This window comes from Carettochelys insculpta, chromosome 2 (genome assembly GCF_033958435.1).
Source record: "Carettochelys insculpta isolate YL-2023 chromosome 2, ASM3395843v1, whole genome shotgun sequence".
Classification (NCBI taxonomy): domain Eukaryota; kingdom Metazoa; phylum Chordata; order Testudines; family Carettochelyidae; genus Carettochelys; species Carettochelys insculpta.
This window is the reverse complement of record NC_134138.1, coordinates 233,923,175-233,948,446: the sequence shown is the minus strand read 5'-3', so window position 1 is coordinate 233,948,446 and position 25,272 is coordinate 233,923,175. Positions and strand designations below refer to the sequence as shown.

General features: G+C 44.8%; 1 protein-coding gene across 3 annotated transcripts in view; it reads left to right on the top strand.

Moving 5' to 3' along the window:
- Nucleotides 1-25,272, top strand: part of VPS50 (VPS50 subunit of EARP/GARPII complex) — a 184,277-nt gene that overhangs the window by 75,639 nt on the left and 83,366 nt on the right. Inside the window, exons 14-16 of one of the 3 annotated variants that reach the window (XM_074984736.1) lie at nt 17,226-17,317; nt 19,365-19,459; nt 20,453-20,551. In XM_074984736.1, the coding sequence (XP_074840837.1) occupies nt 17,226-17,317; nt 19,365-19,459; nt 20,453-20,551 (286 nt within the window). Of the gene's footprint in view, nt 1-17,213; nt 17,318-19,364; nt 19,460-20,452; nt 20,552-25,272 lie in introns of all 3 variants that reach the window. The other 2 variants (XM_074984735.1, XM_074984734.1) reach the window with 2 other exon arrangements.

The window sequence follows — 25,272 nt, the reverse complement described above, 5'->3', positions numbered from 1 at the left end:
CCGATTACCCACCACCTATCTGGGTTACTGCTGGGTAGTCACCTATGGTGGAGCACCCACGGGGACACTTGAAGAAGAAAGAGAAGTTACTCACCGTAGTAACGGTGGTTCTTCGAGATGTGTCCCCGTGGGTGCTCCACTTCCCGCCCATCCTCCCCGCTTCGGATCTCTGTTAGTGTTTTGCAGGGGCAACCGAGGCGGTTGGTCGAGGAACTGGCGGGGACCGGATCGCGCACATGGCCAGGAGCGCGCCAGGGAGCGGCGCGCGCCGGCGCATGCGCGGTCCGGCAGAAACTGCTTGGAAGATCCGATCTGCGGCGCCGGCCAAGCCGTCACCTATGGTGGAGCACCCACGGGGACACATCTCGAAGAACCACCGTTACTACGGTGAGTAACTTCTCTTTATCTTCTCCTTTGGACTATATCAGTAAAGCCAAGAGGGGAACACTGGCGTCTGGGCAGCCCAGGGTCCCAAAAAATTGCCCAGGCTCATGCCTGGAGAGGTGCTCCAGCATCGCTTAACAGCGTTGAACCAATATGGGAGGTGACAGATACCAGTTATAAGCTCTTGCTCGATTGGCATAGAGAACGAGTGCCAGGGGTTGCCTTCGACGGTGGGAGAGAGCGTCGCATCTCACTGGACAGTCACTGCCCGCCTCGAGCTGGGCAGCCCCCAGCCAGTAGAGTACTGTCCCACCACAGTTCACCTGCCTCACTGGGTGTGTGAGGCTTAAGGTTCCCAAACCTGACAAGTGACTGAAATTTGAGCACCAGGCAACCAATAAGAAAATCAACAAGAAAAGGAAACCATCAAATTTTTAAGCTTGCTTGCTGGAATGTGCGGACCATGCTGACTGGTTTGACTGAAGATCTTCAGGACGTCAGCGACACCCGAAAGACCGCTGTCATCGATGAGGAACTGAAGAGGCTCCAAGTTGACATTGCTGCTCTGCAAGAGACGCGACTCGCAGATTCAGGATCTCTAAAGGAAAAGGACTACACCTTTTTCTGGCAGGGTAAAACACAAGAAGAACCCCCTTCAGGTCATACTTCAAACTTGCTCTGGTCCTGTCCACCTGATCAGCGCTTATGCTCCTACCCCGTATGCCGCACCAGAGGTAAAAGACAAGTTCTGTGACTTGCTTAGTGCTACCGTAGCACAAATACCTGCTCATGAACAACTGTACATTTTGGGTGACTTCAATGCGAGAGTTGGAGCCGATCGTGACTCATGGACTTCCTGCTTAGGCCACTTTGGTGTGGGGAAAAATGAATGAAAACGGACAGCGTCTTCTCGAACTTTGCATGTACCACAATCTGCGCATCACAAACGCATTTTTCCAAACCAAGCCACAGCGCAGTGTGTCATGGAGACACCCATGCTTGAAACACTGGCATCAACTAGACATGGTCATTGCTAGATGTGATGACCTCAAAAACATCCTTCTGACAGGCAGCTATCATAGTGCCGGCTGCAATACAGATCACTCGCTAGTTTGCTCCAAACTCAAGGTGATTCCCAAGAAGCTGTACCACTCTCAACCAACTGGAAGGCCCCACATTGATGCCAGAAAGACAGCAAACGAGAGTCGAAAAGTTCAGTGAGACCCTCGAGGAGAATCTGCGCAGCAGCCCTGGGGGTGCCGATGTGACATCCAGATGGCAGCATCTGAGGGATACAATTTACAACACGGCCTTGTCGGAGTTTGGAAGAAGAGCTAGAAACACAAACGACTGGTTCAAAGCTAACTCCAATGAGATGATCCCAGCCATCGAAAAGAAGCGCACTGCACTCCTGGAGTACAAACGCTCGCTGAGCCAGAGTACCCTGCAAGCACTCAGAGCAGCCAGAAAAACAGTACAGCGGACGGCCAGGCGCTGTGCCAACAACTACTGGCTCAAGCTATGCAGCAGCATCCAGACCAGTGCTGACTTTGGTAATCTCGGGGGAATGTACAAGGGCATCAAGAAGGCATTAGGACCCACCCAGAACAAGATGGCACCTCTGAAATCCAAATCTGGTGAAGTCATCACTGACAGAGCCAAACAGATGGAGCTCTGGGTCGAGCACTACTCCGAGCTGTACTCACGTGAGAACATTGTGGTTGATAAAGCCCTCAATGCTGTTGAGCTCCTACCAGTAATGGACAAACTGGACCAGGAACCAACTGTAGATGAACTGAAGAAAGCCATTGACAGCATTGCAGTAGAAAAGCCCCAGGCCAGGATGGTAATCAAGTGTGCCACAGACACTCTCCTGGAACCCCTACATGAGCTACTGTGTCTGTGCTGGAGAGAGGGAGAGGTTCCACAAGACATGCGCGACGCTAACATCATAACCTTTTATAAGAACAAAGGAGACAGAAGTGACTGCAACAATTATCATAGAATCTCCCTCCTAAGCACCACTGGTAAACTGTTCACTCGCGTCATCCTTGGCAGGCTCCAGAAGATTGCTGAGAGGGTGTACCCCAAATCACAGTGCGGATTCCGTGCACAGAGATCTACCATCAACATGGTCTTCTCTCTGAGGCAGCTGCAGGAGAAATGCAGGGAGCAGAGGAAGCCACTATATTGCCTTCATCGACCTGACCAAGGCCTTCAACTTGGTCAGCAGGGATGGACTGTTCAAACTGCTCCACAAGATAGGCTGTCCACCATGGTTACTCAAGATGATCCAGTCTTTCCATGAAGACATAAGAGGAACCATCCAATATAACGGCACATTATCGGATGTTTTCAGCATCAGGAGCGGCGTCAAACAAGGATACGTCGTTGTTCGGGATCATCTTCACGCTCCTCCTGAAGCATGCCTTTGGATCTTCAACAGAGGGCATCTTTTTGCACACAAGATCTGATGGGAAACTGTTTAATTTTGCAAGGCTGAAAGCTAAATCTAAGGTGTGGGAAGTCCTCCTTGGAGACATGCTGTTCGCAGATGACGCTGCTGTAGTGTCACACACAGAAGACCAGCTTCAGAAACTGCTGTATCGGTTCTACAAAGCATGCAAGGACTTCAGGCTTTCCATCAGCCTAAAGAAGACAAATGTACTTGCTCAGGACATTGCTGAACCTCCATCAATCAGCATTGACAACTATACGTTAGAGGTCGTCCACGAGTTTGTTTTCCTCGGGTCCACCATCACTGACACCCTGTCATTGGAGTCTGAGCTAAACGGGAGGATTGGAAAAGCAGCCACAACTCTGTCCAGACTCAGTGAGAGAGTGTGGAATAACATCAAGTTGTTTACCCACACCAAAATGCAAGTCTACAGAGCCTGCATCCTCAGCACCCTCCTTTATGGCAGCGAGACTTGGACCCTGTACGCCTGCCAGGAAAAGAGGCTGAACGTCTTCCACTTGTGCTGCCTCAGGCGCATCCTGGAATATCATGGAAGGACAGTGTCCAACACCGCTGTCCTTGAGCAAGCTGGAATCCCAACCATGCACACCCTCCTCAGGCAGCGTCGACTCCACTGGCTTGGCCACGTCCGCAGGATGAATGATGGAAGGATCCCAAAAGACATCTTGTATGGCGAGCTAGCCTCTGGCAAAAGGCCTCCTAGACGCCCCCAGTTGCACTACAAAGATGACTGCAAGAGGACCTCAGGGAGGCAGACATCGAGCCGGACAGCTGGGAGGAGCTGGCAGACGATCACAGCCGATGGAGGCAGGACCTACACAAGGGCCTTCAGAAGGGTGAGATGAGAATCAGACAGCTAGTGGAGGAGAAGCGAGCCCACAGAAAGCACAGTAAGGACCTGCCAGACACCCATTACACATGCAACAGATGCAGCAAGGACTGTCACTCTCGTGTGGGCCTTCATAGTCACAGTCAATGCTGCAAATGATGATCCCAAATGGAACTACGAAGGGCGCGATCCATAGTCTACGTAGACTGAAGGATGCTATTACTACTATGCCTAGGTGCTGAAACCTTAACACTTGAGTTAATTGCTGGGAGCAGGAGGGCAGGGGGAGCCACCCAGCCTAGCAGCCCTGGTGAAGAGGCTGCAGGAGGAGGAGGAGGAGGAGTGTCTAAGGGTGGGGCTGTTGAGGGATGCGGGGGGCGTGTCTAAGACTGGGGGAAGTTTGGGGCCACAGAGAGAGTCTAATGCTGGAGGCGGTTTGGGGCTGCTGGGGGGTGTAAAGCAGGGGGCAGTTTGGGGTTTCTAGGGGGAACGTAAGCCTGGGGGCAGTTTGTGGCTGCTGAAGGGCTCTAAGGCTGGGGGTGATTTGGGGCTGCTGGGTGTGGGGAGCGGTTAAGGCTGAAGGCAGTTTGGGACCATGTGGAGAGAGTTAAAACCTGGCTAAGGGTGAGGTCTGCGGTCCGGGCGGGTGGGGATGTAATACAATAAACCCTCGAGTTACCCAGGGCTTGTTCCTGAAACCCCTGCATAACTCAAATTTTCCTGCAAGGTGAGGGGAGCCAGGAACCACCAGTACTGGTCAGTGTTCTGGCTCCCAGAATGGCAGGAGCTGGGAACCAGGAGCAGACTGGATCCAGTCTCCCCATGGCTTGCTGGACGAGGAAACTGATCAGCTCATGGCTGGTCAGTTTCATGTTCCCACCAGTGCAGGGGAGGGAACCAGGCTAAGAGCCTTCTCCCTCTCTTCCCCTGCTGTAGGGCTGTCAGACAGCTGCCTGCCTGAGGGAAGGGAGGGAGAAGGCTTCCACCGCAGGACTGCGGGTCTCCCAACCCCCCAAACAGGGACCCTGCGGCAGGCTCTGCTCTAGCCATAGGGCTGTGGGTGTCCCTGCCCCCCGGCCAAGGACCCTGCTCATATAAGCGGGGTATGTTCACTCATTTAGTGAATAAAGGTAAGTATATATGTTCCTCGTTTTAGGGAGTACTCATTAGTAAAGTATTCATGAAATGAGGGATGGGTGTATATCTTAATAGTTGTGCAGATTAATTATAACATATTGAGATAAATATCTCATAGAACTAGAAGGGACCTTGGAAGGTCATTGAATCCTGTCCCCTTCACTGTTGGCAGGACTCAGTACCATCCCTGAAAGATTTTTTTTTTTTTGTTTTTTTGTTAATCTGTTTGCCCCAGACCCCTAAACGGCCTCCTCAAGGATTGAACTCATTACCCTGGGTTTAGCAGGCCAATGCTCAAGCTCATCCCTCCCCACTTATCGAGGCAACAGTGATTCTGTTTTGTCCTCTTTCCCTGTATCCTACCTCCTCCCTGTACCCCAAAGTCACACTTGCTTCCAAGAGTATTCACACTTGGTTTTTGTGATCAATATGTAGAATTCTACTGTGATCATTTTCAGATACAGATGGAAGTAGAGAAATCCTTATACAGTGAACTGCAAGTAAAACCTCTTGTGTGAGTGTGGATTGCAAGATCAGCTCCTAAGGCAAGAAGATATTTTAAATTTTTTTAAGAACACTTAAAAAAACACCTTAGAATGGGATTAACTAGTGAAGATAGACAGGTGGTTAATGCTAGACACAAACGCATAGGTCCTTAAACAGAATGTTTACGGTATATTAATATTTTAGTATGTCACATAAAATGGGAACTAAAGCAATCAGATTTCATTTATTGAATGCTGTCATGTAACTGAGAAGCAGTGTATCTGTAAGTAGTGTTTCTAATTTATGAGAATAGAACTATTATTCCTCAGCAATCACATCTCACAACTGGCAAAATGTAATATTTGAAATATTATATATGATGAACATTATATGCAGTTTGTTAAATCCAAAGTCAAAATCCATATAGGGAATTAAATTTATAATCTCTGCAACCTATAATGGCATTCCAAGACACTCTAAACATTGTGACTTTTTTTGTAATTTCACTTTGCTTATAAATTAATTTTAAATGATAAATTTAATAAATTTTGGATATTTTCATCCCAGAAAAGTGAAGCTTGGTCATCATGTAAAAATGTTTATACTGCTGTGCTCTTCACATTTAGTAGACATCATTGGCTTTTTGGCACTGTCATCAGATACATGCTTTATATTATAAATCAGTTTAAAATTGAGACAGATCTTTAACCCAAAATGATCAGAACTTTTTGCATTGTATGCGATGCTGGCTATTTGAGGCAGAGAGCTTGGAGTGTTATATCTAATAAACATTTGGGGTGTGTCTACATTAGCAAGTACGTTCGAAAGTGAGGTCAAAAATGGGCCTCTTCTGAAATAACCCATGGAGTGTCTACACATGCACAGTGAGCTTTCAAAAGTAACTTGGAAAGAACGGGACCGTTTAAGAACATCCAGCCACATTTAAGAATGCAGGCTCCCACAAAGCCTCAGGCAGGAAGCTGAGAGCGTGCAGGCAGCTGTGAGGTCTCAGCCAGCTCACCCTGCTCTCCAGCACCATGGCCAGCACCCTGGAACCCAGACCACACCAGGGGCCCTTCAAGGACAGTGGGGAGTCCTCCCGGGAGGGGAGCCAAGCCTCAAAGTGCTGGGCTCCCTCATGGACTGAGGCCGAGCTGCAGGACCTCCTCACCCTCTGGATAGGCAAGGAGGTCTTGTGCCAGATGGGGGTCCAGCATTGCAACACTGTGGCTTTCGAGCACCTGTTCAAGGACCGCACTGGCTAGTGTCACTCCACCCGCACCCCAGACCAGGTGAGGTCCAAGGTCAAGGAGCTCTGGCAGGGCTACGGCAGAGCTCAGGACACGGGTGGGCGGTTGGGGGCAGCGCCCAGCAAGTGCCCCTACTTTAAGGAACTGGACCGTCTCCTTGGGTCCAAGGAGGCAGGACCCCTGGCTGTGGTTCTTGATACAGTGAACCCTGAAATGAAGCTGAAGCCCAAGACGGGGACTGAGGGGGAGGAAGGTCCAGGACCGGCGACTGGCACCAGGTGCCCACGTAGGCTGCAGGCCATTAGCAATGATGAGGGCTTGAGCAAGGGGGCCCTCGTCATCGACCTCTGGTCTGGCCCATCCAGCCAGGCCCCCTCCGATTGTGCCCTGCCCAAGTTCCTAGAGGGACCCAGAGGTATGTGCCGTTTGTGCTGGTCACCATGGGGCTCAGGGAGGGGGCGCTCAGTCCCACCCGGGGTGTCTGCAGCCCACCCACACAGCCGTCAGCCCTGGGGCACATGCAGGCTGCACAGCCTCACTCTCCCGGCCTCAGAGGGCTAATGCACTCAGCACCACGCTGCTGGGACAGCACCACAGGCAACCTGGCTGTGGAGAGACCGGGGGAGGGGCGGAGGGGAGCTCACACTTGTGGCACCTGGATGGAGAACCTGGCATGCGGTCCCTGTAGGACCCCCGGGACAGGGAGGGGATTTCTCAGGTGCCACTGCTTGGCAGTAATGGCCCATTCCTCTCCCCTCTTCTCTCTCCACGGCTCCAGCAGCTGGCAGCTGGACCAGCCCTGTCATGGTCCCAGGGAGCCTGACCACCAAGGGCAAGGGGGAGTGGCCCAAACCCCGACCGGGGACAGTGTGGGGCTGCTGCGAGCCATCCACCGGCACCATCAGGGCAGGAAGGAGGAGGCGGGGACCACAGCTCACATGGCAGCGCTGCGGGACCCAACGGGTGTGCTGCAGGAGTGGCCTGCCGTAGAGAAGCAGGTCTGGGACCAGGAGGTGGCCAGCCTGAATGCCCTGACCCAGGCCGTGATCAGCCACCTGGTCCCAGCTGCCACCCCATTGTGAGCCACGCCCTCACCTGCTCCTCCTGCCCCCATCCCACTGTTCCCCATGCCCCTGTCACCCTCCCACCCCCCCCAAGCCTTCTTCCCTGCCCCAATCCCCCCTCCCATTCCACTCCCTGCAGTAGCGGGCCCCCATGAGCCTGACCTTGCATCCCTGGTCCCACGCTGTCTCCCCTTGGTGAGCCTCTTGCAGCTGGCCCATGTGTTGCTGGCCAGGGCCAGCCAGATGGAAGCCTTGCCCCCTGCTCCTCCCCCCGACCCCCAGTGCTAACCCAGGCAAGGCCATGGGGACTGTGCCCCAGCCGTGCCCCTACCTCCCTGGCCCAGCCCTGATGGGGCCCCAGACGTGCAGAGAAAGAGGAGGGCGTGGGCCACGGGGATCCCAGCCATCGACCACCATCGAGGGGGTAAAGCCGCCTGCCCAACCCTGGCCACTCAGGGCTCACAGGGCACCTGCCCAGGGTCACTACTCCCCTGTACATAATTCCCCTCAGCCCCCAGTTAGCCATTCTCCCTCCCACCTGTATATAGTTCCTCCCAGCCCTCCATTAGCTGTTCCCCCTCCTGCCTGTAAATAGTTCCCTCGACCACGCAGAGGCAGACGGGTACATTCAAGTGAACAGTTTGTTGTTTGGTTTTACCCTGTGTCCCGTGTGCATGTTGTGGGGGGGGTGCTGGTGGAGGGGTGTGTGTGTGCATGGTGGGGGGGTTACCGTGGCCCCCACTCGAAGGCATGGCGCAGGGCCTCCCACGCTTGCAGCCCATCCTGCTGGGCCTGGTGGTATGGGCGGCAGGGGACTGTTTGTACCTGCGCCCTGCCTCGGTGGCCCACCCACGCACAAAGGGCTCATGCTTTGCCTCCACCAAGTTGTGCATGGTGCAGCAGGCCCCTCCATTGCCGGGATGCTGTTGAGGCTCACCTCCAACCTGGTGTGGAGGCATCTAAAGCACCCCTTCAGGTGGCTGAATGCCCGCTCAACCGTATTGCGGGCCCGGTTCAGCAGCTCATTAGAAATGTCCTGGCTAGGCTGTGTGCACCCTGTGTATGGCCTCATCAGTCAAGCTTGCAGGGGGTAGGCTGTGTCCACTACAATGCAGGGTGGCATTATGGTGTCTCTGCCAGGGAGCTCCCGCCGGGGGATGAAGGTCCCCTCAGCCATGCGGCATCCCATACCCAAGTTCCGGAACACCCTGGTGTCATGGGAGTGGCCAGCCCAGCCCATGCAGATATCCTGGAAGCAACAGTTTGTGTCAACAAGCACCTGCAGGACCACACAGTGGTAGCCCTTGAAGCTTACATAGGCCCCACCACTGTGCTCTGAGGCCCAGATGGGGGTGTGTGCCATCCAGGGTCCCAAAGCAGTTGGGGAAGCCCAACTCCTTGAAACTCCAAATGGTGTTGTCCAGGCCCCCAACATGGATCAGCTGCCTCAGGAGTGCCTTTTTGATAGCCTGGATGACCTTCAGGTTGTGAGGGGGTGCGCTCGTGAGTGTGGGGGTGGGGTGTAGCATGCCTGCCTGTGCCTTTCCCTGTTCCTAGCGGGGGCTGCCCCCTCAGTCCCCAGTGGTACCTGTTGCTGGGGTGTCCCCTGGCCTCCACATGCAGTGGGGGTGTGACCCGGGCTTGGCTTTCTTCGTTGAGGACGTCCCTGACGGTGGCCCTGTGAACCCTGAACTGGTGGCCAACGAATCAGTGACTGTCCTGGGTGGCCAGTTTCCAGAAGGCGATGGCCACCTTCTTCTGGAGCGGGAGTGCCGGCCTCATGCGGGTGTTGCGGTGCTGTAGGATGGGCGAGCCAGTGGCACACCTCCAGGAACATCCCCTTGGTCATCCTGAAGTTTTGAAGCCACCGGTCATTGCCCCAGTTCTCCAGCACCAGCCAGTCCCACCAGTTGCTGCTTGTGGGGAAGCCCCACAAGCAGCGGGTGACCCTGGGGACTGGGTGGGGCTCTCGTGCCCTGAGGACGGCCTCCTGGAGGGTGGCTACCCCAAGCCACTGGTGCACAGTGGCCAGGATCGCAGGCAAGTGCACTGGCCGCAGCCTCAATGGAGGTGGGGACTTGCTCGGGGTCCATGGAGACCTGGGGTGCCGCCTCTACTCTCTCTCCCTGGATGCCTAGGGACAGGTAGCTGGCCCTCAGCTTGTGCAGGCCAAGGCTTGGGGTGGGGGGCCCTTTAAAGGGACAGCAGGCAGTGGCCCCAGAAAGGCTTGTCTGTCATGTAACCCTACCCGTGGCACTTCCTGCTCCTGTTCTTTTGAAAGGATGTCCTGGGATGCGTGGATGCTCTTTCAAAATTGCAGTGCGATTTGAAAGGGCTGGTCAACACTTTGGGCCCTATTTGCCTGCGTGGACGCTGTTTCGAAAGCCTGTCTTTCAACATTGTTTCGAAAACCGTCCTTTAGAAATGGAGCTATAGTGTAGACGTAGCCTCGGTGAACTAGTTGCTTTCAAATTCACCTGTACAGTTAGGAGCTGAATTAAATGTTTACTACAATTTCTTTTGTGACTGTCATTTTAACAGATTACCTCAGAAGAAACTTAAGTAACAACAAAGGAAGGCTCCAATTCTGCAAAGTCTTGCACATCTGTTTCACGTTGTGTACTGTTATGGCAAGTAAATCACATGGATAAGCCTTTCACAGGACTGGGACCCATCATAGAAGATTAGGTTTGGAAGAGACCTTTGGAGGTCATCTAATCCAACCTCCTGCTTCAAAGCAGGACCAACACCAACTAAATCATCCTAGGCAGGGTTTTGTCAAGCCAGATCTTGAAAATGTCTAAGGATAGAGACTTCATTGCCTCCTCTAGGAAACCCATACTCCTAGTGAAGTAGTTTTTTTGTAATGTCTGACCTAGACCACCTCACTGAAGCTTGAGACCATTGCTGCTTGTTCTGTTATCTGCCACCACTGAAAACAGCATCGTTTCTTTCCCCTTTACAGCCCCACTTCATGTAGTTGAAGGCTGCTTTCAAATTGCCTTTCACTCTTCTTTTCTGCAGATAAAATAAGCCCAGTTGCCTCAAGCTCTGCACTTAAGTCATGGGGCCCATTGTGCTAATTATTTTTGTTGCCCTCTGCTGCACTCTCTCCAATGTCATTATCCTTCCTGTAGTGTGGGACTCAAAACTGGGCACAATACTACGCGTGTGGCCTCACCATTGACCAACAAAGAGGAATACTCACCTGGCAATGTTCATACTAATACATCCCAATATGCTGTTAGCGTTCTTGGCAACAGGGGGACGCTGTTGACTCATAACCAGTTTCTTTTCCACTGTAATCCCCTCATCCTTTTCTGCAGAACAGCCGCTTAGCCATTTGGTCCCCAGCCTGTGGCAGACCATGGTATTCTTGAGTCCAAAGTACAGGACTCTCTGCACTTGTCTTGTTGAACCTTATCATATTTCTTTTGGCTCAATCCTCCGATTTGTCTACGTCACTCTGGATTCTCTCTACTCCCCAGCAGTTCTACCTCATCTCCCAGCTTAGTGTCATCTGCAAACTTGCTGAGGATGCAAACCATCCCATCATCCAGCTGGCTGATGAAGATGTTGAACAAAACGGCTGCAGGACCTACTCATGGGGTCCTGCACTTGGTACCAGCTGCCAATTAGATATTAAGCTATCTAAGTAGATCACTAGCCACTGAGCTCAATGATCTAACTAGCTTTCTATCCACTCTACAGTCCATTCATCCAAGCTGTACTACTTTAACCTACTGGCAGAATACTGTGTGAAATAGTAAGAAAAGCTTTGCTAACCGTAGGCTACATCATGTCTACTGCTTTTCCCATGTCCACAGAGCCAGTTACCTCATCATAGAGGGCAATTAGGTGGTTCAGGCATGATTTGCCCTCGGGAAATCTATTTTGACCATTTCAGATAACCTTCCTGTCTTCCAACTCTTTCAAAATGGATTCCCTGAGGACCTGCTCCGTGATTTTTTTTTCCCCACAGACTAAGGTGAGTAGTTCCCAAGGATCCTTGTTCTTCATTTTTAAAAGATAGGCCCTTTTCCAATCATCCAGGACCTCCTTGATTACCGCAGGTTTTCAAAGATAATGGTCAATGGCTCTGCAATCACATCAGACAACTCTTTTAGTATCCTTGATTACATTAGATCTGACCCCATGAGATTGTGTATGCCCAGTGTTTCTAAATAGTCCTTAATTTCTCCTCCCCCACTATTGAGGGCTGCTCGCCTCCTTTTCATACTATGAAATACAGCTGTCTGGGAGCTGATCTTGTCTGTGAAGATTGAGGCATAAAAAGCATTGACTAATTCAGCTCTTTCCAAATCATCTGTCATTAGGTTGCCTTTCCCATTCCATAAGGGTCCCACACTTTTCCCTGACCACTTTCCATTTGCTAAAATACCTGTAGAAACACTTGTTGGTATCCTTCCTATACCTTGCTACCTGCAGCTCCAGTTGTGCTGTAGCCTCCCTAATGACATCCCTGCAAGCTTGAGTAATGCATTTATATTCCTCCCTACTCATTTGTCTGTGTCCACTTCTTGTAAGTTTTTCCTTTTTGTGTTTAAATGCACCAATGGTTTTTCTGTAAAGCCTATGCCTCACATCTGTAAACAGAAAAGAAATAACATTTACAGTAGAGGAAAGAATTGAAAAAAGAGCTTACAAAATTCATTCTTGAACTTTGGTAATTAAAAACTTTTGGACTTTTTGATTAAATATTGCATAAAATTTCTTGAATCAGAAACATTAACTCATTGCTTTAGTTTTTAAATTTTCCTGACTTCACAAACAAACTTTGATAAGATTAGCTAGCATCTTTAATAAGCATAATAAATACTGTGGGAAAAGAGAAAGTGAGTCACTTAAAATATGTATTAGATCACATGCCATTTTGTTCTTCAAAATGTTGAAATATAATACACTGTATTCCTACATGGTTACTGAGTTAAAGCCTGTTTGTTATCCACCAGAAGAGGAGGACGTTTCAGAGCATGAATCTAGATGAAAATGGTTTGAGTCATATCTGTCTAGCAAGGAGGCAACAAAAATCTCTTTTGTAATCCCATAACTGAAGTAAAGCTTTGCTAAGTTAAGTTTACAAAGCAGAAATTGTAATGGAAAATGGAGATTTTTATAGTTTAAATCAGATATCTAGAACAATACATTTCCATTATTTTTACTTACCTGAAATTGTGCACAATTACATATTCTGCCATATGCTCCAAATTCAATAAAACAAACTGCTTTTGTGTTCCTTTTAGCAGATTTTCTTATATAACACTTAACATGAAAGGAGGTGATTTCAAAAATTCATATACCTGCATGCAACAAATAGCTTCCTGTAATAGTGGATAAAATATGAGAGCCAAGACCCATCAAACCTGTTAGGGCTCAAAACAAAAGTCTCAGAAACTTCTTATAAAAAGTGCATAGCAATGTCCCTCTTCTCTGTTACGGAGCCATCTGCCCATTCATTCCGCCACCTTTGGCAAAAGCAATCACCAACATTTCAGCCTAAGCCAGGCATCGTCAGCATAGAATTGTGAATATGCCAATGATAAGTGGCCCTATAATTCAGGATTGACTTGTCTCTGCAGAATGGTGTCACAGCAAAGTAGGTCATAGTAACTTCTAAAGAGCACATAGTGTCTGCAGCATCTAGTTACATTACTTTGAGTCAGAGAAAAAGATACATCAGTTTCATGTGCATTGAGCAGGGTGTTCCATTTTTCAGGTTTATATCTTTGAATTTTGCATGGGAAATCACTTATCTCAAGCAGGTGCATTTGTCACTCAGAACTGCTGTCTTTGTGAAACAATATGATTTTTTGACGTAGTATTAAACTTTAGTTTACATATCTACAGAGATTAGATATCAGAATTTTATCATGGCATTGCGTAGGACATTTCTTTTTATTAAGCAAAAGCTGGAGAATGGTTATTGGAGAAGAGTGGATAAAATTAATGTATTTGCATAAAATAGTGTTGTTGTTGTTGTTGGCGGCTGTGTTCCTGTTATATTATCTTCCTGTGTAGCCCACATGCAAAACTCCCTGAATGACACCAATCAAGAAGTTGTCACAATGCTATAGCCACTACTTCAAGTATGTTCTCATTTCTGAAGGACAGTTAAGAAGCATAGTTCCCCTTTTAAGAATTGCATTTCCTGCTTTGATTCATTTGGCAGAGATTTTGACTGTTTCATAAATGAGCTTAGGATGCCACTCATGCATCTGACAAAGCAGGTCTTTGCCCAAGAAAGCTTATGCTCCAAAATATCTGTTAATCTATAAGGTACCACAGGACTTTTTGTTGTTTTTGAAGATACAGACTAACTTGGCTACCCCTCTGATATTTGAGCTTAGGATATTATTTTAACTGACAATTGTGAAGTGATTTCACAGTGTATTTGTATTGCAGATTTTGGCTTTTGCTCTTCACGGGTCAGATTTGCAAGTTTCCAGACTTTATAAATGTGGTTAATGATGATTAAGGAACAAAGACTGGTGTTTCCTTAAGACGCTTGCATTGGAAAGGACAAGTACAGAAAAGAGCTAATATTGGGAAGGTACAAGGAGGACTTACGCAGCATTGGAAAAGTTTTCTAAGCACCTCTGAGAATCTTTCCCAAAAATAAGAGAACAGCCATACTGGGTCAGACCAATGGTCCATCTATCCCAATATCGTGCTTTCTGACAGTGGCCAATGCCAAGTGAGTCTGAGGGCATGAACAGAACAAGCAGTCATCAAATGGTCTATCCCCTGTCATCTAAACCCAGCTTCTGGCAAGCCGAGGCTGTGGACGTTTGGAGCATGATGTTGCAACCACACCTATCCTGGCTAACAGGATCTTGTTCTTGAGTGATGACAGCTAATTTCGGTCCCATCATGTTATATGTATAGTTCAGATTGTTTTCCACTATGCGCCACTGAAATATCATCGTGATGAATTCCATGTGAAAATTTGTTGCCCAGTCTCTCAGTTTTAGAAGATCTTTTTGCAGTCTGCTTTGGACGTTAATAGTTTTGTATTGTATGCAAATTTTGCCCCCTCACTATTTACCTCTTTTTCCAGATCATTTATAAATATGTTTTATAGTAATAACCACTGTACAGACCTCTCAGGGATACCACTATTTACTTCTCTACATATTGAAAACTGACCGTTTATTTCCACCTTTTTGTTTCCCATCTTTTAACCAGCTACTGATCCATGACGGGTCCTTCCTTCCTTATCCCATGACAGCTTACTTTGCTTACGAGCCTTTGGTGAGGGATCTTGTCAAAGACTTACTGAAAACCTAAATATGCTGTATCCACTGGCTCACCATTGTCCACGTGCTTTTTTTTTACTCCCTTAAAGAGTTGTAGATTGGTGTGACATGATTTTCTTTTTTTTTTTTTTTAAAGGTTTTATTCGTCTGTGTCTGAGAATTCTATTCTTTCATATAGTGTAAACCAATTTGTTTGATACTGAAGTTAGGCTTACTGGCCTGTAATTGATGGGATTGCTTGTGGAATGTTTTGTTTTTTTTTTAATTGGCATCATATTAGCTATCCTTCAGTCATCTGGTACAGAAGCCGATTTAAATGATAGGTTACATATTACAGTTAGCAGCTCTGCAATTTCACATTTGAGTTCCTTCAAAACTCTTAGGTGACTAACATTAGGTTTTGGTAACTTACAACTGTTAAATGCTTCAGTTTGTTCTAAAACCTCCCCTGTTGACATGTCAAGCTAGGGCAGTTTCTAAACTTCGTTACTGAAAAAGAATGGTTCAGGTTTTGGGAATCTTCCTCATATCCTCAGCTTTGAAGTCCAAGGCAAAGAGTTCATTTAAGTTCCTTGCAATTTCCTTCTTGTCCTTAAGTGCTGCTAGTAGCAAGGTTGTTTAACAGGCTTCCTGCTTTAGATATAATTAAAAAGATGAATTGTTGCTAATTTTTGAGTGTTTGTCTACCCATTCTTCACGTTTTTTGTTCTTCCTGATTATATTTTTTATACTTCATTTGCCAAAGTTTATGCTCCCTTCTATTTTTCTCAACAGGATTTTACTTCCTCTTTTTTGAAGGATCCTTTTTTTGCTCTATCTGCTTCTTTTAATATATTGTTGACCCATGGTGTCACACTTTTTCCTCCTTTTACTGTGTTTTTAAATTTGTAGTATACATTTAAATTAAGTTTCTCTTATGGTTCCATGCAACTTGCAAGGATTTCATTTCACTTTTGTGTAGTTCCGTTTTCTGTAATACAGTGCTGTTGTGGTGGTCTACATGATTATCCTCATTGCACCAAGTTATTATATTAATATTCTCATTTACTAGTCATGGTGGGGGGACACCGAGGGAGCCATAGCCAGCAAACTTAAGAATGTGATCTGTGCCTTTTCTGGTTAGTGAGAAAGTGTCACCAGCTACTGGTGTCTCTGCTGTTCAGAATAACCTGGTAACTCTTTCAGTGAGAGAATCTTAAACCTTCCTCCTCCTGCTGTGCAACTAGGACAGCAGAAACCCGTGTTGCCTATCATTTCTAGCTGATTATTGCCCAGGTTCAAACCCTCCACTCCTAAGCAAGTTCATACATTAATTTCAGGCTCATCTACCTAAATACTAGAAATATCTTAGAAGTGGTAAACTCTGGATTCAGCCCGGGGTTTAGAATAGAAACATCAATAGTGTTCATGGATGATCTCTTGATGGAGGGCAGACATAGGTTCTCCTTCACGTCTCTGCAATATTCAACTCAACTGATCAGGCTTTTCTGCCTGAGTGGTGGCATGGGTCCAGTGGAAGTCACTATATAGTTATGCACAGCTGTATTAAAAAATAGTTATGGGAATCTGCACAAAATGATCAATCATAGTTTCTCCCTGCAGAAAGTGGGAGGGAGGACAATGCATGACATACACTGGTCATGATGTGCTTCTAGGAAGTATGGTAATATGGGTGTGGTAATAAAGGATGTACAAGTATCTGAACTGAATAGATGGGATTTGAATGAGAAAAGTGGAGCTGGGGGTAGGGGGACCTTGATGTACTGGGATTACAAAATTTTCTCATGTAGGTGTACTATGCAAGAATGCATGGAAGGGGTACGAGAGAACGAAGCCAAGCGTATAGTACTGCTGGCATTACTGCAGGGGGCAGAGATTGCAGGATCTTGCTCCAGACATGCAGCTACAATCAACTGTTGAAAGCCTTATTTCTAAAACTTTTCAACTAATGGTTCTTGCTTACAAAGCTACACTATGTTGGGGAACATTTTCTAGGAAAGCGTGACTGATGTGTAGGTTACACTATCTTTATTCCACCTCCACCCATTTGAAACATGAATGTCAGTTATTGCAATTTGGTTTTATGGAGGGGGCTATTGTGTCTTAGTCAGACACAACTTTATCTGCAATAGTTTGTGATTTATTTTTTAAAAGACTATTGCGTTCCTGTAAAAGTTGAGACTTTTCAGCTGTATAGAAACAAAGTTAGCCATATCTATTGTCCACCTTACAGGCCTACTTAGAAGCAGTAGGTAAGACTAGAAGTATGTTTTCAGGGTTGTTGGAAATATCCATAGTAACTTTCAGTTTCAGTTTCAGATGGCGGCAATGTGATTGGAGCCGAGGAGACGAATTTTGACCGTAGTTATATACAAAAGAAATTAGAACATGGACTTTCACGAATATGGCAGGTTTGTTTTGGATTTTCTAAACATACTCTTTTCCAAATACAAGGGATAAATCATACATAGTAATCTCTGTCAGAAACTAAACTACTGTAGATAAATAGAAATTAAAATGATTTAATGTAAGGAATTTTTGGGTGAGAAAGCTGCCTAAGCCTCCAAAAACCATCCAGCTTTTGGGTTAGGATGCCAACTGGAGTACCAATAGTTCTGCTGAATTTTGTGGTAGGAAACTATTATGGACTAGCTAACAGATCAAGACCAACTCATTTTTCATCTGCAGTCTCACATCGATGGCACTGGCCAGATGGGGAAAAAAAGAAAGTGTGCACACACATTAACAAGTTGTTTTAATAACATAAATGGCTTTGTTTGCTTTAAGATGAGGTTGATGATGATCGCATAATAAATGGTACCCCAGAACATTTGAAGTGGGCCAAAATCTGTGTTAGTCATCAGCAGAACAAGTACAGTATTTTAGCTAATGCTGCCAAGTCCCATGAGGGTTTAAAGCAATGGAGAACGTTTTCTACCAGACGTGCTAAGTACAGTGATACTAATTCAGGATAGTATGTATGTTTTTAACTCTGAATATTTTCCATGTAATTTAAACCAAGACTTTTGACATTTAAGCACATATTCTTTGTATGCATAAGTTTGTGTATGTGGTTTTGAAAGCAAGTGTTTGAACAGATGAATGGAACTTTTCCATGAGTCCCCATTGTCACATGGAAGGCAGGTACCATAAAATGGTATGGCTTATGTAAAGTGTAATAATCTTTGTTGTACTAATAACAAGATGAGGGATTTTATTTATTTTTGATTCCCAAAAGCTGTTCATGGTCCATTTCAGTATAGATGGGGGTGTCCAATCTTTTTTCATCGGGGTACACATGGCAATTTTTTTACATATTCTGGGGGCCGAACACAAAATTAGTCCCAACCACCACCACTCCACTCCTGCACCCAGGCTTAATGCCCCTCACAGCTGCAAACTGCCCTCCCCACCCCCCCTCTTCTCCTTCACTGGGCTGTCTCCTCTTCACTACAGCTATGCCGCTCTCCCCAGTCCTTCTATTCCCCTCACAAACATTGTGGCCAGACAGCTCCGAGCGCACTGCTGCACTGAAAGAATAGGACTCAATTGCGTTGGTTTTATGGTCTGATCCCTCCGGCTGGCCACCAAACCAATTAAATTAAGTTCTACTCCAGTGTTTCTTAGCCTTTTTGTAAGTACCTCTTTACAAATAAAAGAAAAAGAAAGTATGTACCCCCCAGTACCCACAATTTTCAGCCATGCAAAATTCCCAACCCTCTTTCCTCCTCCTCCAGAGCCAGGCAGCCCTAGCCCTCCACTTTAACCCAATCCCACCGTCTCCAGAGCTGGGCGCACCCAGCTCCCTGCTGTAACCCAGTCCTCCCGCGGGCTGTTTGTTGGACACCATGGTATAGCACATTTGCAGCTTTGCCTTTCTTGAGATCAGCTGGAAAAGGAGCTGATGAAATATAAGGCTGTGGCTTTTCATCCGTAAAATCTGGGGAGAATCAGAATGCTTGTGAGCCTGCCTGTTTCCATTGTAGTTTTAACGTGATTACTGGCCAGAGACTTTTAATAAGAACCCGACGTTTTAGATGTCAAAGCTCTGAACCTTGTGTGTTTTCTGTAGCGCGGCAATAATCCAAAGCACCTTTAAGATCCTACCAGCAACAATCTTGGCATCGTATGTTTTCAATTGACATTCCATTACTCAAAGATGAAAGAAACAATTTTTGACTAGTGAACTAATCAGATAGGATGTGGAAGCCAATAAAAGATCATATGTGCCAAAGAAAATGATTAACAAGCCTTGTTTCTCTAGTGGACTGCCATAAACTGTTGCTCAGAGGGATCAGACATCTGAGCAAGTCAACAAAATGTGCTAGTGAACCATGCGTTCAACCTACTGCCATTCATTTTTAACTCCAGGGTAGTCACTTCTACTTTATTAAAAACAATATGCACACAAATGTAGTAAATATTCAATATTGATTTTGATGTGTTTGTGTTTTATAGGATGTGCAGCTGAAAGTGAAAACGTATCTGCTGGGAACCGACATGTCTAACTTCAAATATGATGATTTTATCTTTGTACTAGATATTATTAGCAGGTATGTTGAGGGGAACATAAGTTCACCTGCTCCATGTAGATGACTGGTCTGATTTAGCATAAGATGTGGTAAATTAACATAATAGGGACTACATCCTAGCCCCACATTCCATCCACTTTACACTGCTCTGGTGATGCAAAGAATAGGTGTGATTCTTTAACAGGGCAGCAAGGGACTCCCTGGATGTGAGGAAATTCATGACTGGTGTCAAGTTTTATAGCCAGCCACTGCCCTGGACCACTCTGAAGATGTAGTAGGTGTGATAGGAAGGGGAGCTGTAGTACTCTGATGTGCTTTGGCCAAAAAGCCCTTAGAGAGCTGTTTTGGTAGTTGACTGGCTTCAAAATTAAAGGTGTAAAAATTACTTAGATTTACCTTTTTGTCCCAGTGCACTTTTCAGTTCTGTGTGAGTGCTACTTGCCTAGGTATCTGCTTGGCTGTTCATATCCATTTTCTGTAGTGGTGACATTACAGTTGTGGTGCTCCTAAAATCCTGCTTAGTGGCTCCCCAAACCAGTAGCCAAAAGTGTGAGGAACTTGGTATATCTCCCTTTTGGTCCTGCTTCTGTATTTGAGGTTGTGGTGCTGATGGCTAATGCGCTGCCTTTTTATTATTACTACTATTTATTTGACAGTAAGAGTGATTTGGAAAAATGGGTTCGTGTCATGGTCCATAGGGCTTGTGTTTGGACCATAGGATCCCAAGCAGACACCTGGATTCCCTATGGATCTCAGGCCCAGAGTGCTTATAAAGTGCCATGATTTTCAGTAGAAGAAACTAGCACACATTTAGGCCTGGTAATGTGTTGTGTGATCTTTGTTAGATGTTCCGTTACTGTGGTCATGAATGAGTATTTTATGTGTGCTTGTAGGTGTGATAGGGGACTCCACCTGAAACAGCAACATTCAAGTAATAGTTAAATTGTTAAAATAGTCAGTATTGTTTAAAATAATTGAATGGAAACTCTTTTCAAATGTCTTTTGTTATCATAGGCTCATGCAAGTTGGCGAAGAATTTTGTGGCAGTAAGTCAGAAGTTTTGCAAGAGTCTATTAGAAAACAAAGTGTTAATTATTTCAAGAATTATCACAGGTAAGGCTACTAAAGGTGGGGCAGATTGTTTAGATTATTTTATTACTCTTATTCTTCTTGTTTTAACCTGGGTATCCAGAAGCAATAATTGGCCTGACTGCATGGAGGAGAACTGATTGGGTGTGTTTCTGTCTAGTGTGTAAGGATGAAGGGCCTGAGCACTCAGCTATTGCTGCGGAGAGTACCTCTCACTCATACTAAAGTCACTCAGGAGACTTGTGCAACAAGCTGGTTGGAGAAATGTAGAGAACCTGTAGTACCTAGATTATCAGTAGCCCCTCTGGCTTTCTCTAAAAGCTGCTCCGTAAGAATTCTTATTTTGACCCTTCCTGTTGTGGGGCTGCAGGCTCTTTATACCACCACTTCCTATTCTATTTTGATTTCTCTTCCATTTGTTAACAAGAGAGTGCATTCGCGCATGCCTCTCTACATCTCTGATAACGTTTTTGAAATGTATAATTATTCGATTTATTTCTGTCAGGAATTTTGTAATCCTATAGATGTGTACTTCTGGATTCCATTCTCTGCCTTCTCTCTTTTGACATCTGTAACTGCATTTCATTCCAGTATCCCTTGGCTCCATTACATGCAGACCTGACCTGCTTTTATGGAACCATATGGGTCAGCTTCAACACTTGCTGGCTTTTCATTTCAACATTAAACTGCCATAATTTTGCTTTGATTTCCCCAGTGTTCAGGTTTGGAAGCTAGAGACTTCTTTCATTCCAGTGGTCTGGCACTTGTCTTTTATTGCTTAGGTAGCCAGGAAGATATGAGCAGGGGAATATGCCACAGAGATTTCTTGCCAGAAGCTCTTGGTTCCCAAGACTTCTTCATTCCAGCCCCCCTTGTTAATACAGTTTTACTGCACATGCTACTCCCTAACCCCGTCATTCTGAAATTTTCTTCCTGGAGGCTGAATAAACGACTTTATCTTCATATGGATGTTCTGAGGATTAATTGATATTTTGCTAAAATCCATAAAATCTTAAAATATCTAGAGGAATGCATGGGAAAGTATCTTAACTCTGTTACCCAGAATGTGGTTTGGGTCCTCTTCAGGCTCCTAAAAGTCAGCTCTAGAATATCTTCTCAGCATTTTTAATTAAGATTTCACTTCCAATTATCTGTTACAGCCTCTTTCTCACCCTGAAATCCACTTTCCAGGATACCAGTTTCTATGACTGTATAGTCACCATAGCTCCCATTTCTCCAAAGCGATAGCCAGCCTTAAGCTTCAACCTGAGTCTCCTCTTCTGCCTTGGAATCTCACTTTGGCACTTCAAACCCTCATGAAACCTCCATTTTGAAGCTCTTCTGAAACTTGCATCTCTACTTTGCCATTTTAAGATGCCTTTCTTAAGGTTTTGTCTATGCAAAAGTCCTACCAATTTTAATAAATCCTCCACTCTCTTACCTGGGTGGTTCTTCACTGGCTTAATTTAAATAGACATAAAGACACCTTTAAATGAAATTTGTCCATAAAAATATTGAATCTACGCAAGGGTCAGTTTTTAATAGTGGCTTATGAAATTGCAAACTTTGAACCCTCTGTTCTGCTTGATTAAACTATAAGGGGAAAAACAGAGCCAAGAGTATATGCCCAGAACTTGTCCTTTGCTTATTCTGTTGCTTTAGCAAATCATGAACGATTGTCTACTGATTTGGAAAGTAGGTATTTTTGTGATGCCTGTTCAAGGCTGTGATAAATGTATATTTCTAAATGCTTTTTTTTTTTCTTTCAAATCTTACTGAGCCAGAGGATGGCTTTTAATCATGTTTACCTACCTGTTGTATTATGAAGAATAATTAGACAATTTTGGAAAGCTCTTTGAAGATAAGTACCACTATATAAGTTCTAAGCACCCGATTTAGCATGGTTTATTTAAAACTTCAAGTGTTTTGGTTGTTCAATCCAAGCAAGTGTGTTTTTTGCTTTCCTTGTATATTTAATTGAAAAAAAGCTAGACCTTTTAAAGATGCATTAGTATGGAAAAGCTACAAAGAGTGGTACTGCTCAAGGAGCATGATTCATCAGGCCATTAATTGTGCAGTTTGACATACGTGGCATACTGGTGTGTTATATTTATGTAGGCTTGGGAGGATTAGATTATTATCAGTAAATGTCAGTAAACGCTGACTCCACCATACAAGCAAACTGGGAAAAAAAAAAAGTTCCATCAATTGATGATCTAAATTTACAGGTAAGCAAAGTAAGAAAAGTGCTGCTTGAGAAATTTAGCTGGTTTTAAGACTATTTTCTCTGTATTTGTTGACAAATACGTAGTTCAGAGAACCGGATAAAAGAATTGGCCATGTAACTTGAGATCTTATTGCTCATGCAAAACGTTTTGTTGGGATAAGTTTTCTGGTATGTAAAACACAAAAATGGGTTTTTTAATTGTGAAGGATACCAGTCAATGGTGCAGCTGAAGATTCATTCATTTTTTTTGCAGGTATAGGATTATTTGAACTGGAATGACAGAGATATTCAAAGAATAAAGCTAGATTTGCTTAAAACCCTGCTTTTGAGTCAGATTCTTAGCTTGTATACGCTATTGAAAGTCGAGAGCAACTACTGAAGTTCATTATGTCAGTGAGTTACTGCTGAGTTCTGTAGAAGTTAGTGGGAGTTCAGTGTATTTGTTGCCTTGGAAAATTAGGTTCCAGTTCTATTTCCGATTAAACAAAATGTGTTTAAGTAGACAGAGCTAATGGCAATCATAGTTAATCACATGTTGGTGATCTCACTGAGCCAAAATCATTCATTTGTGTCAATAATTAGTTTGATAATGAATGATGTGATGAATGTTTTACAGCCTAATTAGGAATGCAGTGCGTAATTTACCTACTGTTACATTCTGAACAACACAGGATAATGCAACTTTTAAAGAACGATATGATGTCTCCTTAGTGATTTACTTCGCAGCTTCCATTTATTAAAAGTTCCTGGGTATGTAGCTGAGAGAAAACGTTAAAGGTGTTTCTGCTTGTGGCTAAATAAAAGGCTATATGTTAATAAAAACTAAGTGAAATTTAGTGAAGGAAGTATGGTGATCTGAAGTTTGGTTTACATTGCCATAATAGTGTCCTTCATTAATGAACTTATCACCCTATTCAAAACAAAGTTGAAATATATAAAGAAATGATTTATAAGGTGATGAGCTTTCATGGGACAGACCCACATAATCTAATGAAGTGGGTCTGTTCCACGAAAGCTCATCGCCAAATAAATCATTTTGTTAGTCTTTATAGTGCTACGTTTCTGCTACTTTGTTTTGTTTGAGTACACACTAACACAGCTACCTCTCTGTTATCATGTAAAGAAATGTAATTTTGGTGATTAATGAATTGCCTTTAAATATTTTGTCTGAAAAACATGATTCTGTATAATGTTGGTTTTCAGTTTTTCACATTGTGGCTTTTTCTGTCAGTGCTTTTCATTAAATGAAATATTTGACAAGTTCAGATGTAGGTTCATGTTATCTCTAGTGGATAAATGTTGCTGCATTTTGAATTGGCATTGCTAAAGGTACTAGATTATGCCACCTCCAAATAAAATCCATGATGCTACTGTACAAGCATGAATGTTTCATATATTAATAATAGAGGCCTTAAAATTAATTGCTTTGCAAATTTTGTGACCGTGTATTCTTATTCTTTTCTGTAGCACCTCATAAAGTATGTAATTTTGTGTTTATTTTATAAAATGAGAGAATAAGTATCTCAAAATGTTTTAAATACATCACACTTTCTTTCTGCACCAATGGAGACTCATTCAGTTACATCAGAAGAATGCAAGTGGCACAGACTGGATCAACCTCATGCATCTGTAGCCTTTTAGTATTGAATTAGCTATAATGGGTTCATCAGCCTGTGCAGACACACAGTGAAAGTCACCTCCCGTGCTTTTCTCAATTAGGAGACTCCGGGAACAAACAAAATCAAAGGATAGTAACCACAGACATAATCACAAATTAACTGTACTACAAGTTTTATTAGAGTAATAAGTAAAGTTGTTCTTTGAGGGCTTGCTCGCATCCATTCCATATTAGGTGTTTGTGCTCACCACATGCACCAGTGCTGGAAGCGTTATCTACAGGGGATTGGCTCTGGCATACTCTGGAATGGCACCCATGTGGCATGGTGAAAGGGGTACTGCCAGCTTCCCCCATGCTCAGTTCCTTTTTGCTGCCAGCGATGGTGCTGGAAAGTCCGTGGCTTCAGCTAGAGTTATTTGTTCTTCATTTTAAAAAACTTTATAGAACCTGTGATTTAGTTGTACATTGTCAGTAGCTAAATTAGTTACCCTTAGCAACAGAGAGAGAGCTGTGCTAGCCTATATACTATCAAAACAAAAAAGCAGTCCGTTACCCTTAGCAGTAGTTTAAAGTCTTTGTTTGTTCCAAACAGAACTCAGCCTGGTTACCGGGCATGCACCAGTTCTGGGGTTTTAAGCCTGTGGCTGTTGCAAATGGCCCATACCCATTGGTGATCCTCATTAAAAATAAGCTTAAGCACTTGGGTCAAGGGCATATAAGCAACAAGTGTCTTATTTGCAAGTCCTTCAAACCAAAGCCTTAAAAAGGAGCGTGGCTTCCTTTGGAACTCTACTCAGATACAACATTGGTATTCATATCTGGGTCTGTATTTTAAAGTGTTATTGTTTTTTCTTCAGTTGAAGTACTTTTTCATTGTAATGTTAAAACAGATCAGCTGTG